The 16,256-nt window shown below is 34.4% G+C and overlaps 2 protein-coding genes and 1 pseudogene across 2 annotated transcripts; 2 read left to right on the top strand and 1 right to left on the bottom strand.

Annotated features, from left to right (window-relative positions):
* Nucleotides 1–837: 837 nt before the first annotated feature.
* On the top strand, nucleotides 838–930 carry LOC114076210 (annotated as a pseudogene).
* On the top strand, nucleotides 869–2,270 carry LOC107011580 (protein IRX15-LIKE-like). The gene has a single exon (XM_015211132.2). It carries the CDS (start codon nucleotides 1,102–1,104, stop codon nucleotides 2,002–2,004), a length of 903 nt encoding a protein of 300 aa, XP_015066618.1. The 5' UTR covers nucleotides 869–1,101; the 3' UTR covers nucleotides 2,005–2,270.
* Nucleotides 2,271–2,412: 142 nt separating this feature from the next.
* LOC107011579 (uncharacterized protein At4g06744-like) lies at nucleotides 2,413–4,045 on the bottom strand. Its single transcript, XM_015211131.2, has one exon. The coding sequence runs from the start codon at nucleotides 3,965–3,967 to the stop codon at nucleotides 2,552–2,554; it is 1,416 nt and encodes a 471-aa protein (XP_015066617.1). The 5' UTR covers nucleotides 3,968–4,045; the 3' UTR covers nucleotides 2,413–2,551.
* Between the last annotated feature and the right edge of the window lie 12,211 nt (nucleotides 4,046–16,256).

The raw sequence follows: 16,256 nt of genomic DNA, 5'->3' as shown, positions 1-16,256 counted from the left end.
CAAATATGATATAATCTCTTTAAATTGGCCATAATTTAAACTTGTATAAAGTTGAACATTTAAACACGTACCTCCTATGTGATATGACAAAAATCAGTTCGAATGTATCTCATGTGAATTGACACATGAAATGTGTGTTTACTTGTTCAACTTTATATAAGTTTAGGTATCTACTTATGTGCGATAAAAATTGAAAAGTACAAATGTCAGTTAAAATTAAAGAGCTTGCTTATATATTATGTTGAAACCATAGACTAGCCATTATAGTCAATAGGAAAATATAACAAGTCAAATTCACTGTGCCAATAAGAGTTTGCTTTACGTCTGTTCTATCCAGTATTGGCGCGACCCTAATTTTTTCATTCAACAAAACATGATAGCCTGCAGTTTGCTTTAGTTGCAATGCATTTAAAATTGTAAGTTAGAAGCTCTCAAATATTATTGATTGAATTTTATTCGTTTTATAACTAAGTCATGAAATATTCTTTTTGTCAAATTAAAGTAATTAAACATTACCAGCTATAAATAAAATCATTAAACTTTTGAACTAAGAGTAAATTACTCGTAAAATACAAATGATCAAAAGGATAAATTTCCAGCTTAGAAAATACAAATGATTGAAAACAAAAATATTCACCTTGTAGAAATGTCAAAACACCCATACAAAACAAAAGACATCAGGATTACGAGTTTGGAGGTTCTATTAAGTCATTAATCAATTTTATTAAGGGTTCACAAGTTCATATACATATATATTTATTTAATTTTCTAATACAAATATAAGATCCACACGAAAGCTACTACATTCGTCCAAACTCACGATTCATGAACTCCCACTTCCTTTCTTGAGCTTTTGGCTAAGATTAAGTATAGTATCTGTTTTTATCAGTTTAATATCTGATTCATTGGCTCATACAATGTTAACTCCTTATATGTATCAATACTGTTCAAATTGTGTTTGTCATATAAAACAACATACTATCATGTCAATCCTCATGTCCATATTTCTTTAAAGCTCAGCTCCCTTCCCTAACTAAAGCCCATTCTACTTTTCATAAATTTGTGACTCAATCTTTTCACAAAAAAGAAAATAACACAAAGATGAAGAACAACATTGGCAATAATACAAAACTCATACTCTTACATCCTTATATCCAGAAACAAGGAACCTCGTATCGTTTATGGGTTCTTGCATTTATTTCATTCCTCACTATTGCATTCCTCCTTACTCTTATTTACACTAGAGAACCCTTCACCACCTCCTCTGTCGCCGCGGTCTCTTCCATAATTGCTTCAACTAATCCTCCATTATCAAAAGCAGTTGTAAGGGCTCTTACACATTATGCATCAAATTCCAACAACACTGAACGTATGTCGTATACAGATATCAAACAAATTGCTGATGTTCTTCGACAATGTCAACAACCTTGTAATCTCCTTGTTTTCGGACTTACACACGAGACACTTCTATGGAAAGCGTTGAATCACAATGGCAGAACAGTTTTCATTGACGAAAATAGATATTACGCTGCTTACATTGAGGAGAAATATCCGGAAATTGAAGCTTATGACGTTCAGTATACAACCAAATTGAGTGATAGGAAAGCGTTGATTGGTGCAGTGAAGGAACAAATACGGAATGAGTGTAAGCCAGTGCAGAATTTGTTGTTTTCGGAGTGTAAACTGGGGATAAATGATCTTCCTAATCAATTCTATGAGGTGAATTGGGATGTTATTTTGGTTGATGGACCAAGAGGGTACTGGCCAGAGGCACCCGGTAGAATGTCAGCTATTTTCACGGCTGGAGTACTGGCACGAAGCAAAAAGTGTGGCAATCCGAAAACACATGTTTTTGTGCATGATTTTAATCAAAAAGTGGACAGAGTTACCAGTGAAGAGTTCTTATGTAAAGAGAATTTGGTGAATTCGAAGGATATGTTGGGACATTTCGTTATAGGAAGAATGGATCCCAACAGCTATACGTTCTGTCGCAATCATATATAAGTTGCTACCAGTAGCAACTACTTGTTGCTCCCCGTATTATTATAAAGTGATTTTCATAATTTAAAAATGTGTGGAACTTTGAGTTTATTATGCTAGATGAATGGAGGGAGGGTCCATTGTTCAGGGGACAGCTACAAAAATTAAATAACTCTCTTTCTGTCAAAGTCTATGCACATTTACTGCTGCTACTTGTATACGTTTGGTTTTAGTCAAAATTTACTAACTGGTAGCTAGCGACAAGCCAAGTATGGCTATGGATTCGACAATCCTAATTCCTTATTTTCTTTCTATCTTATGCTTATTTTATGCAAAAACATAATCGCGGATAAAGAACAGATGATCCTAATTCCTAAAGAGTAAATTATTATTGTTAATGTGGATGCATTTTAATCGAATTGACACCAAGAGTGAAGCTTAATTATACTCATTACTTACAAATTCAATACATAAAACAAGTAAATACAAGTCTAACAATGTTGCAACATTGGGCTACTTGTTGTCCCAATCTAACATACATTATAATACAGAATTACAAATGGTTGATAAATCAGAGGTGAGGTTTTTTGACGGCAGCATAAGTAGTCGAACGAGCTTTTGCATCGCCTGTATGAGCTCTACGTGCAGAACTATTCGTAGAGGAGAATTCATGGAGCTTACAAGGTATATAGCTCAGTGATTTCATGTCCCGGCAATTTCTCTTTTGCAAAAAGAAAGCTTCGCATTCCTCTGGTTTTCTCTGGTTCTCAAGATCAATAATGCAATTCATGCCAATATTAAGTACATTCTCCTCAACTAACTTGCGACATTCCGGTCCAATCTGTGTGAAATAGTTGTATTTCAAGGTGAGTTCCTCCAAGCTACTGATGTTGCACAATGTCTCCGGCACTTCGCCGTATAATTGATTGTAAGACAGATCCATCACTTCCATTTGCAGGAGGCAACCGAAAGATTGCGGGATAGGACCTGTTAATTTGTTCTTACTAGCATCAAATACAGATGCCAATTTCAACATCCCTATCTCATAAGGCAAGCAACCAGTAAGTTGATTATTGAAGAAGAGAACCTCAAGGAGATTTCCCTTCGCAGAGCCAATGCTTTTGGGGATTTCACCAATGAATTTATTGTTGGCTAATGTAAGAAACAGGGCAGCAGTACGGCCAAAATTTTCTGGGATTTTCCCGGAAAATTGATTGTTGTTGAGAAAAAGAATATCAAGGTCGAGTGTGAATACTTGAGGGTCGACTGGACCTTCTATTTGGTTGAATCTGAGATCCAAATAAGTTAATCTGGTGGCACCAAGAACAGCTTTTGGAAAAAACCCAACATATTTGTTGTTGCTCAAATCAAGTTCGAAAAGATTAGGAACACTCTGGGTCGATATATTATTGGGTATTTCTCCAGTGAAGTTGTTGGAGTTGGAATGGAAGATTTCGAGAGTTGGGATTCCATTAATGAAATCTTTGAGAGACAGAGGATTTCCCTTAAAGTTTCTACCATTGAAATTGACAGCAACAACTTTGTTCTTGTTGCAAACGAAACCTATATACTTGGTTGAGTCTTTGCAGATATCTTTGCCTACCCATGTTTTTGTAATGCCAGAGGGGTCACTAGTTATTGTCTTCTTAAATCTTTGAATGACACTTATGGCTGATGTTAGTAGATCATTGGGGGTGGGTTTGGGAGGATTTGGATTTTTTGGGGGTGGGGGTGGTTTGGGAGGATTTGGTTTGGGTGGTGGTGGTGGTATTGGAGTGGGACAAAGTGGCTCAGGAGGAGGGGGAGGGGGACAAACTGGTTCTTGTGGAGGAGGAGAATATGAATATGGAGGATAAGCAGGAGCAACATCTCCTCCACCACCAATTATGACTTGTATGGCTTCTCTGCCATTTTTGACAGATGAAGTTAAGGCATTTACATGGAAGAATGAGGAGATAAAGAAGATGAGTATTACTAATACATTCATGTTTTGCTACTCTTCTTTAGAAGGGACAGAGGGGAAGATGTTAGCTTATATAGCCATATAATGGCTAGCTACTGGTTACAGTATATATTTACTTTTGTCTATCCACTAAACATGTGTTATTGTTAATCATTTTATAAACGGAAAAACGGTCAAAATTATCTTTCAATTATGTGAAATAGATTACTTATACCCTTCGTTATATTTTGGGATTAAAAATGCTTCTGCTGTTATCCTAAGAGACTACATATACCCTCAAGAGTTAACAACTCATATTTTTATTGACTTGGCAAGCCACGTGGGACTAATCCTTCCACCTAAACATTGCCAACAAGGATTCATTACAAAAGAACTAGACCTTTTACGGCGATAATAGTAGCCACAAAATTCCAAAAAATCGTCACTAAATGTTTTTAACATTAAATTTTAATTTTGTTTTTTTTTCCTTCATTGTTTTTTAAAAAAACAAAAATGATATCGATTAAGTAGGATTTTGAAGACACTGTTTTATGTTTATGTTATATGAAAATGTATAAGATATACAATGATGCACTATATAGTAGGAGATGTGAATCGAAGTAAGTTTCATGATTTTTCGTAATAATATTGAGTGGTTTTAATATTAGTATTGCAAGTTATTTATTTTAGAAAATTAGGTTGCAATCAAAAATTAATTATCATATTTTTTTGTTGAAAAAATAGGTTTTACTATTAGTCGTCACTAAAAATCACTCATAATATTTAGTGGCAATATTTTTGAGATTTTGTGGCAACTTTGTTGCCACTAAAGATCAAGTTCTTTTGTAGTCAATCTTAGTTGGCAACGCTTAGGTGGAGGGATTAGTCCTATGTGGCATGCCATGTCACTAAAAAAAATTGGGGTGTTAACTCTTGAGGATATTTGTGGTCTCTTAAGATAACAACGGGATATTTTTGATCCCAAAATGTAATAGAGGATATAAGTGATCTATTTCGCATAATTCAGGAGCAATTTAGACCCTTTTCTCTTTTATAAATTTGTAAAAACACTATTCCATTTCTTTAGTTTATTTAGAAAAAAATAAATTTATTCTCTTTTTAATAAATTTCTATTTTCTACTTGATATATTTAAGGCTATATAATTAAATGATATTTAACATATTTTTGATTTAACACAATAAAATTTGAAAATGCTTTTTTAATTTTTTTAAATAATAAGTATCAGACATCGAATAATGAAAAAAAAAAAGTTGATCAAACTAAAGGAGAGTTGTATAAAGTAGATCATCTATAACCTTTTTAGTTTTGGAAGTTAGATAAATTGATTAGCGAGACCGAATGGAGGGTAACTATATGTTACACAATTTTTGTATTGTAGGATGTCACAAGCATTTTTGAATTCTTGCTACACTATATTCCTACCATATTATTTATTACTTCTACCTAGAAGTAATAAATAATATGTATCGGTTGAATTTCAAGACTGAAATTAGTTTTTATTTGAACACCATTTCTCCTATCAAAATATTCTATGTTATTAATAATGGTGACTTTTATATAGCTTATAAATATATTTTTCATGTGTAAATTCATAATTAAACAATCAAAATCAACATAAAAAAGTAGGTACTTATTAAGGGACTAGAGCACGTCGAAGCCCCCGTGCCCCCAGAATCTCGTTTTGGATTACAAAGTTAGTAAAGAGTAAAATTTTGGTTGCGGTTAATTTGAAGTCATATATTTACTTTACGATAGAAAACAAAGGAAATGAATGTATGCAGACCAAGTTACGTATTTTACAGATTATTTGTCTCATGCTTCAGAAATCACAGCTTGTATCGAGTTTTTAAAAAGTTCGAACAATATAGTATTTATTATTTTTGAATTGGGTAACTCTCATCGGTAAAAGAAAAGGCCTAGAAATCCTGTCAAAAGTTAATTTGTTTAAGCCTTGTAAAATGGTTATATTGTAAATGCACTTAGCAATTGGAAAATATGAACATAATTAACTATATTCAGGAAGAGAAAACTTTCTTGTTTGATGTTTAATTTAGAGTTTGAAATTTTGTTTGTACATGCAGATTTCTTGTTTGATGTTTAATTTAAAGTTTGAAATTTTGTTTGTACATACAGATTTCTTAAATTGTATAGTATTATATTTTTTATAAATATGAAAACCCGATAATTTGTGAAAAATTATAATCCTATAAAACATTCCATAGCTCTTATCTGTTATAAATAAGGTATTTGAATATCTCAAGTCTCAACGTACAAAATCAATAAATCATATATCTTTTGTGTTCATTTTATAAATATTTATGGTTATATATTTAAACTTTTAAATACACATAATATTTTTAAAAAATCATTAGTACAATAAATTCAACAATATATAGTAGTAACTAATTTTTTGTAAAATCCTCCCATATGACAATTGAAATAGACAATCTCTTCACATTGAGCATGAGTTTGTTTTTTTACAAAATTTAATTATAGGTCTTTTTTTGGAGTAAAATATAAATTATGGATCAATTTTCATATTTAAAAAAAGTTGAAATCAGAATTTATTTTTATTCATAAACACAAATGCTGATTTGAAGATCAGGCTCCCATGCCAAACGTACGCCTACTTAAGTTCAAACTGTAATTAATACACTCTCATCCACTTTAATTTTTCATGTTAGGATTTTTCGAAGGTCAATTTGATTAAATTTGTAATTTTTTACATATTAATAAGATGATAAAATGGGCAACTTTCACATATAGCAAACAAAAAATTCATATTTGTATGCTATAGCAAACTTTGTATAATTGCACTCCATAGCAAACATAAAACTGTATAATTCGCTATACATATACAAGTGTATAATTCACTGGCCTAAATTGTATAATTCGCTGGCCTATTTCGCTGCAAATGTATAATTCACTATCCTATTTCACTGGAATTGTATAATGCACAATTGTATTATTCACTGCCTATTTCGCTGCAATATTAAGTGTATAGCAAGAAGATATATGTTTTTCTCTAGCTTTATACAAAAACAGAAACACAATATATACACTTCTGTTGTATAAAGCTAGAGAAAATTGTATTTCACTGCAATTGTATAATTCGCAATTGTATAATTCGTTGACCTTTTTCTCTACAATATTTGAACTAAAATGTTTGTAAATTATATAATTAAGTGTATAACACGAAGATATATATTTTTGCATGTGTATATACAATTTTCTCTCGCTTTATACAAAACAGAAACAGAATTATACACTTCTGTGTATAAAGCGAGAGAGGCGAGCGAGAATGGAGAGTGGCGAGCGAGATTTCTGGGAGAGAGACGCTGACAAATTTTAGCTAACGTTTGCTATGGAGCACAATTAAATCAAACCCTAGCTATTCCATTTATTTTAGGTTATTAATTTGCTATTATATACAATTTTCCCTAAAATATATTATAAAATATTAGTTAAATTTTTTTTTTATAATTTAATTATATAAAAAAAACTATAACAATTAAAAATAGATAAAAATAATAATAAAACAAGCATATATAGAATCTCCCTGTTACGACTAGATTGCATTATACCCCACAAACTTTTATTTACCCTTGTTCTAAAATCTTCCATAAATCCAATTTCTTCTACTCCATTAATTAGTTGGAACATGTGCAGCAAGTTGATTAGTAATCCAATTTTTTCTACTCCCATTATATCTTTACTAATTACTTGCTCGACGTAGCAACATATTAATTGGATATCTTTTATCGGAAAAAAATATCATATATATAAATAAAATAATATATCAAATAACTAAATAATATATTTTGGATACTTTTGATATAATAAATTGTTATTTTAGACATTTTTTTGTTAAATTCCTCGCTCCGCTATGATGACGTCATTCTCACTGTGACTGCTACGATCATCTCTTGCTATTTATGTGGCAGATATTCAAATTATCCAATAATGGTCTTCATATTTTAATGTTAATGAGTGTCAGCAGACACATTGATGTAACATAATGTCATTATGCCCCGGTCCATCAAAATTGATTTATAGTAACGATTAATTATTAATTATAATTTAATTTTTATTAAAGATATATATTTAGCAAAAATTATCTTTTTAATCTAAATGTCTCTAAAGTTTATAGTAATATTAAATTTAATGACTATAAATTAATGTCGATAATTAAAGAATTTAACACTTTTTCATAATGTATATTTTATTAATGCTAAAAACTTGTTTTTATTATAAAGTAGACAAGTAATAATAATCCCTTTTTAATCATGTAGTTACATTAAAATTATAAATCTGTCTAATTTATATCCAGGCCTACTATCTTTATGAAATAGCTAGAGAGTTCATTTCTTACTGATCCTAGTCAATTCTCATGTTTTATTTATATATATGCTCTAATTTTTGAGCGAAAGATTAATCATCGAGTGGCCTTGTTGGTAGTAGTACTAGTCTATTTATTATTTGCAATGGAGGTAGAGGAGCAACAATTATTGTAAGGTCCCAAGAATTTCTGGCAAATAGTAAGCGATAATGTCGGCAGTACTAAAAGATAACTTGTCACCAATTGGATGAAAAGTTTCCCACTTATTAAAGGCATTGCCTTGCCAAGGTCCCAACAAATGTTATTGTTACATACAAAATACAAAGAAACTTCAATCCTTGGAGACTTCAGGTTGACTAGTCATTACCTTCCGTTTTAAGTCTCGATTAGAGTTATGCATATATTAATACATAAAAATTAAATATGAGTAAATTTATATGTTGTTTAATATATGCACGGATTAGTATGTTATAATTTATGATCAAAAGTTGAAAGCTTTAGTTTTCAAAATTCGAATATTGTATTTGGAAAACCTTAAAATATGTATGTTTTAATTTATGATTAGAAATAAAAAGTATAACTTTCAAAATTTCAAATAGTTTCATGTAAATTAAAATATAATTTGAAACATGGAGAATATTTCTTCAACAAAGAGAAAAAGAAGCAGCAAATATTACTCCACATATGACAATTATGTCAAAAGATACACTTGTCATTTGTTGCTTGTGTACGACTTTTTTGTGGAAAAAATTTAAGGTTGTTGTGAGTTACTTCACCAATTATATTCTGGTGGTGACAATTAGTACACGTATTTAAAATCTATAATAATATAGATTTTAATAACAGATAGTATTAAATAAATAGTATTAAATAATATTAGTATTTACTGTGTACTAATTCTAGTCCTATTAGGATTAGTACTCCTTAATCCTAGTCCTATTAGGATTAGTACTCCTTCCTATATCTCCTATATATATATCTCCCATGTATTTCCTTATTAGGTTAACACTTCAATACAATCAATATTCCTTCATGGTATCAAGAGCCAGAAAACCTAGATCTTCTTTTCTCTAAGTTTTTTTTTTCTCTCTTTAGGGCACCGATCGTTCCCTCTCTTCTCTTGGGCGGCGGCAGCCATGACAACCGAGGTGGATCCTCTCGATTCACTTCCTTCTGGCGTTAAACTCCTTCTCAGGCATCTTCATGCCCTGATTCCCGAAAAATTATCAGACATAAATTACCCTACATGGAAAATCACCGTTCTTACAGCCCTTGAGGCCAATTACCTTCTCAAATACGTCGATGGAAGCACAGAACCGCCGCCGGCAGTCATCACCGCCACGGACAAATCAGAAAAAACCAATCCGGCCCATGCCGCCTGGAAAGCCGTGGATGGCCAGATCCGATCATGTTTGATTGCGGTCATCTCTCCCACGGTTCAGAAACACGTCCGATCCTACACAACTGCTTCAGCCCTGTGGACGGCCCTCGCAACACGCTATGCATCAATTTCCCACTCTCATATTTTTCAATTGCGTGATCGTCTCCACACAATTACCAAAGGCACGAAAACTATGGCGGAGTATTTAGACGAGGTCTCCACCATCATCACAGCCCTCGACACCGTGAACGAAATCATTCCCGAAAAAGATCTCGTCATGTGCGTCGTTCGGGGGCTCCCATCAGCTTACTCCTCCATTAAACAGGCGGTTCGCATCAGTCCAACGCCCGTTGACCTGGCTACTCTCTCCTCGTGGCTAAAAAGTGAAGAAATCAACGTGGATCTGGAGAGCAAACTTCTTCTCCGAGAAGCCGCTGTTATGGAGCCGGCCACCGCCCTCACCGCAAGCCAGAACTATCGCGGCGGGCGTGGTGGCGGCCGGCAGGGGAGCCGCGGCGGCTACGGCAGAAACAGCGGAGGCCGCGGGCGCGGCGGTCGGCAGGGCAGTCGTCCGCCGTACGACGGTCAGCAGCACGGCAGCAACAACAGCCTGCACTCCTTCGGCAGCGGCGGGCAGTCATCTTCCAGCGGCGGGCAGGGCACTTACGAGCGGGATCGTCCAACTTGTCAAATCTGTCAGAAAACAGGACACACCGCTGTTCGTTGCTGGTTTCGGTATGAGGAGAGCCGAAATAGTGATAACCGTGCCAATTATGCATCTCAAGCCGGCCCTTCCTCTGAATGGCTGTTGGATACTGGGGCCAACATGCACGTTACTTCTGATCTATCCAAGCTTAACGCTCCAAATCCATATCATGGCTCCAATGGTATTACTGTTGGCAACGGTGAGTCCCTTAATATTTCTCACACTGGCACGGGTACCATTAAAACCCCCACCGCTATCTTTCACCTAGGTAACCTTACCCACGTCCCTTCTATTAAATCCAATCTCCTTTCAGTTCACCAATTCACAAAAGACAATAATTGCTCACTCTTGTTCACCTCTAATGATTTTCAGATCCTAGACAATACTACCAAGAGGGTGATTTTTCAGGGCCCCTGTGAGCATGGTCTGTACGTTCTTCCTGGCACAAGTTCGTCTGCCCACCCAGTTTCAGAAAGCGTTCCTGTGGCTCCGGTGGCTCTTTCGGCTGATGGCCACAGTCTGTTGTGGCACAGTCGTCTGGGTCACCCGTCTACTCAAATAATAAATTCTTTAATGTCTCAATTAGGTTTTTCTTCCATTCATGTAAACAATTGTGACTCCTGTTCAATTGCTAAATCTCATAAATTACCTTTTACTTTATCTGAGAAGCGTACAACTGCACCTTTTCAACTTATTCATTCTGACCTATGGGGTCCTACTGCTGTTCCTTCATTTGCTGGTTTTCGCTATTATATTTGTTTTGTGGATGATTTTACAAAATACACTTGGTTGTACCCACTAAAACACAAATCACAGGCATACACCACCTTTGTCACTTTTGAAAAAATGGTCAAAACACAATTCAATTCTCATGTTAAACTTTTTCGAAGTGACAATGGAAAGGAATATGTCAATAACATCTTTGGCCAGTTTCTGCAATCCCTGGGAATTATACATCAAACCTCCTGTCCATACACTCCCGAACAGAATGGGGTGGCTGAGCGTAAGCATCGCCATCTCATTGAAACGGTGGTTACTCTTCTACATCAATCTCATCTCCCTGTCTCCTTTTGGGTAGAAGCTCTAGCCACCGCAAACTACCTCATTAACAGAATGCCCAGTCACACTCTCTCCAACAAATCACCCTATCAACTCCTTTACCAAGAACTTCCCAATTATACCAACCTCCGCGTCTTTGGGTGTCTTGCCTACCCTTGGCTACGCCCTCATATTACTCACAAATTACAACCCCGATCCCGTCCTTGTATTTTTTTGGGCTATCATCCTACCTCCAAGGGTTATCGCTGTCTTGACCCACAAACTCATAAAGTCTACATATCTCGTCATGTCAAATTTGTCGAAAATGAGTTTCCCTACGAGTCTATTTCCTCCTCCACAAATACATCATTCATTGGCGTCCTTCCCCTTTTTCCAACATACTCACAGGGTCCCTCACCACCTTCCCCCACACCTCCACCCACTACCCAACCACCCCTCATCACCCCTTCGACCGTCACCCACAATACACCCGCAACCACCACCCACACTCACAACCAACCCGAACCACCCCATACCCACAACATCTCCAGCCCGATCCGTTTTGGGTCCTTCCCGGCCACCCCCGAATCACCACCGCCCGTGCCACCCCCCAATACTCATCCCATGTTAACCCGTGGCAAAGCCGGTATCTTTAAACCCAAAACCTTTCAGGCTACCATACTACCAAATACACCCCTTCCCGATAGTGAACCAACAACCTACTCTGTTGCCTCAAAAAATGCTTATTGGCGTCATGCTATGGATGACGAGTTTAAGGCTTTGACTGATCAGAAAACTTGGGTTCTTGTACCTAAGCCCCATGGGCGGCACCCAGTGGGCTGTAAATGGGTGTACAAAATTAAACACAATGCGGATGGCAGTATTTCCAGGTACAAGGCTCGTTTGGTTGCTAAAGGCTACAATCAGGAGTATGGGCTTGATTACTCCGAGACATTCAGTCCTGTTATTCGGCAGGAAACCATTCGCCTGGTACTGTCACTCGCCGTGCGCAACAATTGGCTCATCAATCAGTTGGATGTTTCCAATGCTTTTCTTCATGGCATGCTTGATGAAACTATCTACATGACGCAACCACCGGGCTATGTTGATCCCCGCTTCCCTCAACATGTTTGCAAACTCCAGAAGTCTCTGTATGGGCTCAAGCAAGCCCCCCGTGCTTGGTACACACGTCTGAAAACGTTCCTCCAGGGACTCGGCTTCACGTGTTGCGTACACGACACGAGTCTGTTTACTCGACATTCAGCACACGGTACAGTCATTCTTCTTGTCTATGTAGATGATATCATTATTACAGGCTCTACTGCAGCTCTCATTCAGGATGTCACTCGAGCTATGCATACTACCTTCAAAATGAAGGACCTTGGCCCGTTACATTATTTTCTGGGAATGGAGGTTTCTCGGACAGGCAGCGGCTTGTTTCTTCATCAGTCAAAATATGCTCGAGATCTGTTGCAGAAAGCTGGACTGGAAAAATGCACCAGTCAACCAACACCGATGGCAGTCTCTTCGTCTACGAATGGAGCCGACACCCCCTTTGCCGATATCACCCACTTCCGCAGCCTCATTGGGGCTCTACAGTATCTGGCCATTACCCGTCCTGACATCCAGTTTGCTGTCAACCGAGTTGCTCAGCGCATGCATCAACCAAGTGAACATGATTACCATTGTCTAAAACGCATTCTCAGGTACATTTTTGGCACTCTTGGTCGTGGTTTACTCATTCGACCCGGGGACTTGGAGCTTCGGGGTTTCTCAGATTCAGATTGGGCGAATGATAAAAATGACAGAAAATCTACATCGGGGTTTCTCGTTTTTTTGGGGCCGAACCTGATCTCCTGGTGTACAAAAAAAAACCCAAGGTCTCTCGGTCCTCGACTGAAGCTGAATACCGCGCCCTTGCTCTTCTTGCTGATATTATAATTTATTGTGTACTAATCCTAGTCCTATTAGGATTAGTACTCCTTAATCCTAGTCCTATTAGGATTAGTACTCCTTCCTATATCTCCTATATATATCTCCCATGTATTCCCTTATTAGGTTAACACTTCAATACAATCAATATTTCTTCAGATTTAATAACAGTTATTTAATGACAATAAAATTTTTAAATACTTTTTTAATAATAATAATAATAATATATTTTTATATAAAAGGCCTTCGCGGAGAATTTTCAATGGGGCATACACATCAAACTAGCAAATAGCAAGGGATAGAGGTAGAGAGAGGGCCTTTTACACCTATGGAGAAAGGATTAAATTGATTATTATTATTAAATAATAATAGATTTTTCATATAAAAGAAAAGAATTAATAGAAGAGTATTACACCTATGGAGAAAAGATTAAATTGATTGTATTTATTGTCAATAGAAAAGAATTATTAGAAGAAATTGATTATAAAAAGAATAAACAACTCCACTCAAAGAGATATAACAATAAGCTTCATAAGAAAATATTAATTTATCTTTTAAAGTGTAAGACCTCTTTGATTTTGATTTTTATTTCAGGTCATTAATAAAAAGTTGTAACTTAATCATACGTCAAATCGTATTAGAGAGCGCGCAGTTGTTCCTCATTGCTTTATACGGTGTTGGGATCGAAATGACTAGGCATAGTATCAAAGCTAACAAAATAAAGTTTGAACGATGAAAATTCATGAACAAAAGAAAAATGCACCAAAAGAAATATTATAATATGGTTTCGTCAACTGTTACGTATGAGAAAACTTATACATAAATTAAGTAACTATAAAAACTACCAAAAAACTAGTCTTCCTTAATTAACATTTTTTTGATAATAACGTGTTACAATATTAAAAAAAATATCTCAAATTGAAGAAATCCAAATCCTTATCGTCTAAATAAAGGATCAAATTTCTTTTTTTTAAAAGTAAAACACAATTTATATAGAATAGTCTCCAATTACTTCACTTAATTAAGCCCAAAAGTATTATGTTAAAACATATTGTTCTTTGACAAATTATAAAACAAAAACACTGATAACTGAGTTTTTAACATGATATACATTTCATGCAAAAGAGGTAACGGTCATTAGCACTTGCTTGTGGCCCAAAAAAACGTTTTGTGAGAATTTTGGAGTGATAATGATGTGGCATCAGACGATGACTTATAAGAACATGGGTGGTGGGCTTGGATATTAAAGTGACAAACAACTTCATAAAGGACCATTTAATATCAAACTAATTCTATATTAATGATAGTAGTCACCATAATAACAACATAATTCGTGTAATTATTAAAAAAATTCACATGTCTAAATCATTTCAATTCGTCTTTCTCATCTTGTCCATCATAGAGGTAGATACTAAATTCACTTTGTCTTAAATATCTTTATTAGTGATGCTATCTCTCCTAATATATCTACCCATTTATCTAAACATTCTCATATAATTTACTTTTATATTTTGAATGATTGAATTTTTAACAGATAAACATTTCGCTCAACACGATCTGATTATTACTTTATAAAGCTTATCTTTTAAGTATGATAACACATTTTTATCACACAATTTATCAGATGTGAACTTCCATTTGATTCATAGCTTTATTTTATAATATTAAACTATATTTTTAAATATATATATATATGTACCATTTTGATTCAACAAATTAACTATTTTTTGGTTTTGGAAACACTATTTCATCCCATACACTTGCTCGTCCAAGCACACTCGGATCGAAGTTTACAAATTAGTGAAAACTTGGCATTTTGCATGCACGGTCAGAGGCCAATTTCTATTTTTTTTAGAAAAAAAGAAAAATCATTACTTGTAACGTGGAATATAAATAATAGTATTAAAAAAAACTAAACTAAAATTACAGAAAATAGTAAATCTAAATTGAATTTAAAAATCAAACCCATAAACTCTAAATTTTGCATGCCAAGAGAAATATTATCCAAGAAAATGCTTCTCAAATTTTTTGTCTTCCTTCTTCTTTCTCATCTCTCTTTGATAATCGATTACATAATAAATATTCCTTGGAGTGTTTACATGATTACTCAGGACGTTGGATAAAATTTACAGTTCATATATATATATATATATATATATATATCAAATTTGCCCCTTAAAAATTATACTAACACATTTTTATTGTCGTATAGATATAAAATAGTAATAATATTTGGATCAAATTATTATATTATATAGAAGTATTAACTCGAGGGTATACAATCGACAACGTATATATATTTGCTGAGAATCTTATACATATCTTTTCTTAAATGAGTATGGAGCATAATATTTGAATATTATGGGTAATTTTTATTGGAGAAATTATGAGTCCGAAGTCTAAAGGGTAAAAAAAATTGTCAAAAATTCTAAATGGGTACATCAATTTCTTTTCTGACCAAAAGCGTAAAATTGCTACGTTATTTTCAAAATCGCTGACCTATCAGCGATTTTGCCCATATTCTTTTTCTTTTTTTATAAAAGAAAATCGCTGCCAATGTAACGATTTTGGCGATTTTTTTTTAAAAAAAGTTAAAATCGCTGCGACAACAACATTTTTATAAAAAAGCTTTTTTTTAAATCGCTGTGTAGGTAGCGATTTAAGTGGGAGTTTTTTTTTTCCGGAAAAATCGCTGTGTTGACAGCGATTTCTGTACATTTTTTTGTTCTGCCTTTTTTAAAATAAGGCATCTATTCAAGTAATTATTTTTTTTAATTTTCTGCCAATTATTTTTAAGAAAAAAATCGTATTAAATATTGGTAAATTTTTTTTTCTGATTTTGGTTAAAATAAAAATCACATTACAATTGTTAATAAAGATTTCACTAAATGATTTTATTTTTTATATATATATATA

This window comes from Solanum pennellii, chromosome 2 (genome assembly GCF_001406875.1).
Source record: "Solanum pennellii chromosome 2, SPENNV200".
NCBI classification, from domain to species: domain Eukaryota; kingdom Viridiplantae; phylum Streptophyta; class Magnoliopsida; order Solanales; family Solanaceae; genus Solanum; species Solanum pennellii.
This window is presented reverse-complemented; position numbering and strand designations above follow the sequence as displayed.

Coding starts and splice junctions, on each gene's coding strand:
- LOC107011579 (XM_015211131.2), bottom strand. CDS start 3,967: ATGAATGTATTAGTAATACTCATCTTCTTTATCTCCTCATTCTTCCAT.
- LOC107011580 (XM_015211132.2), top strand. CDS start 1,102: ATGAAGAACAACATTGGCAATAATACAAAACTCATACTCTTACATCCT.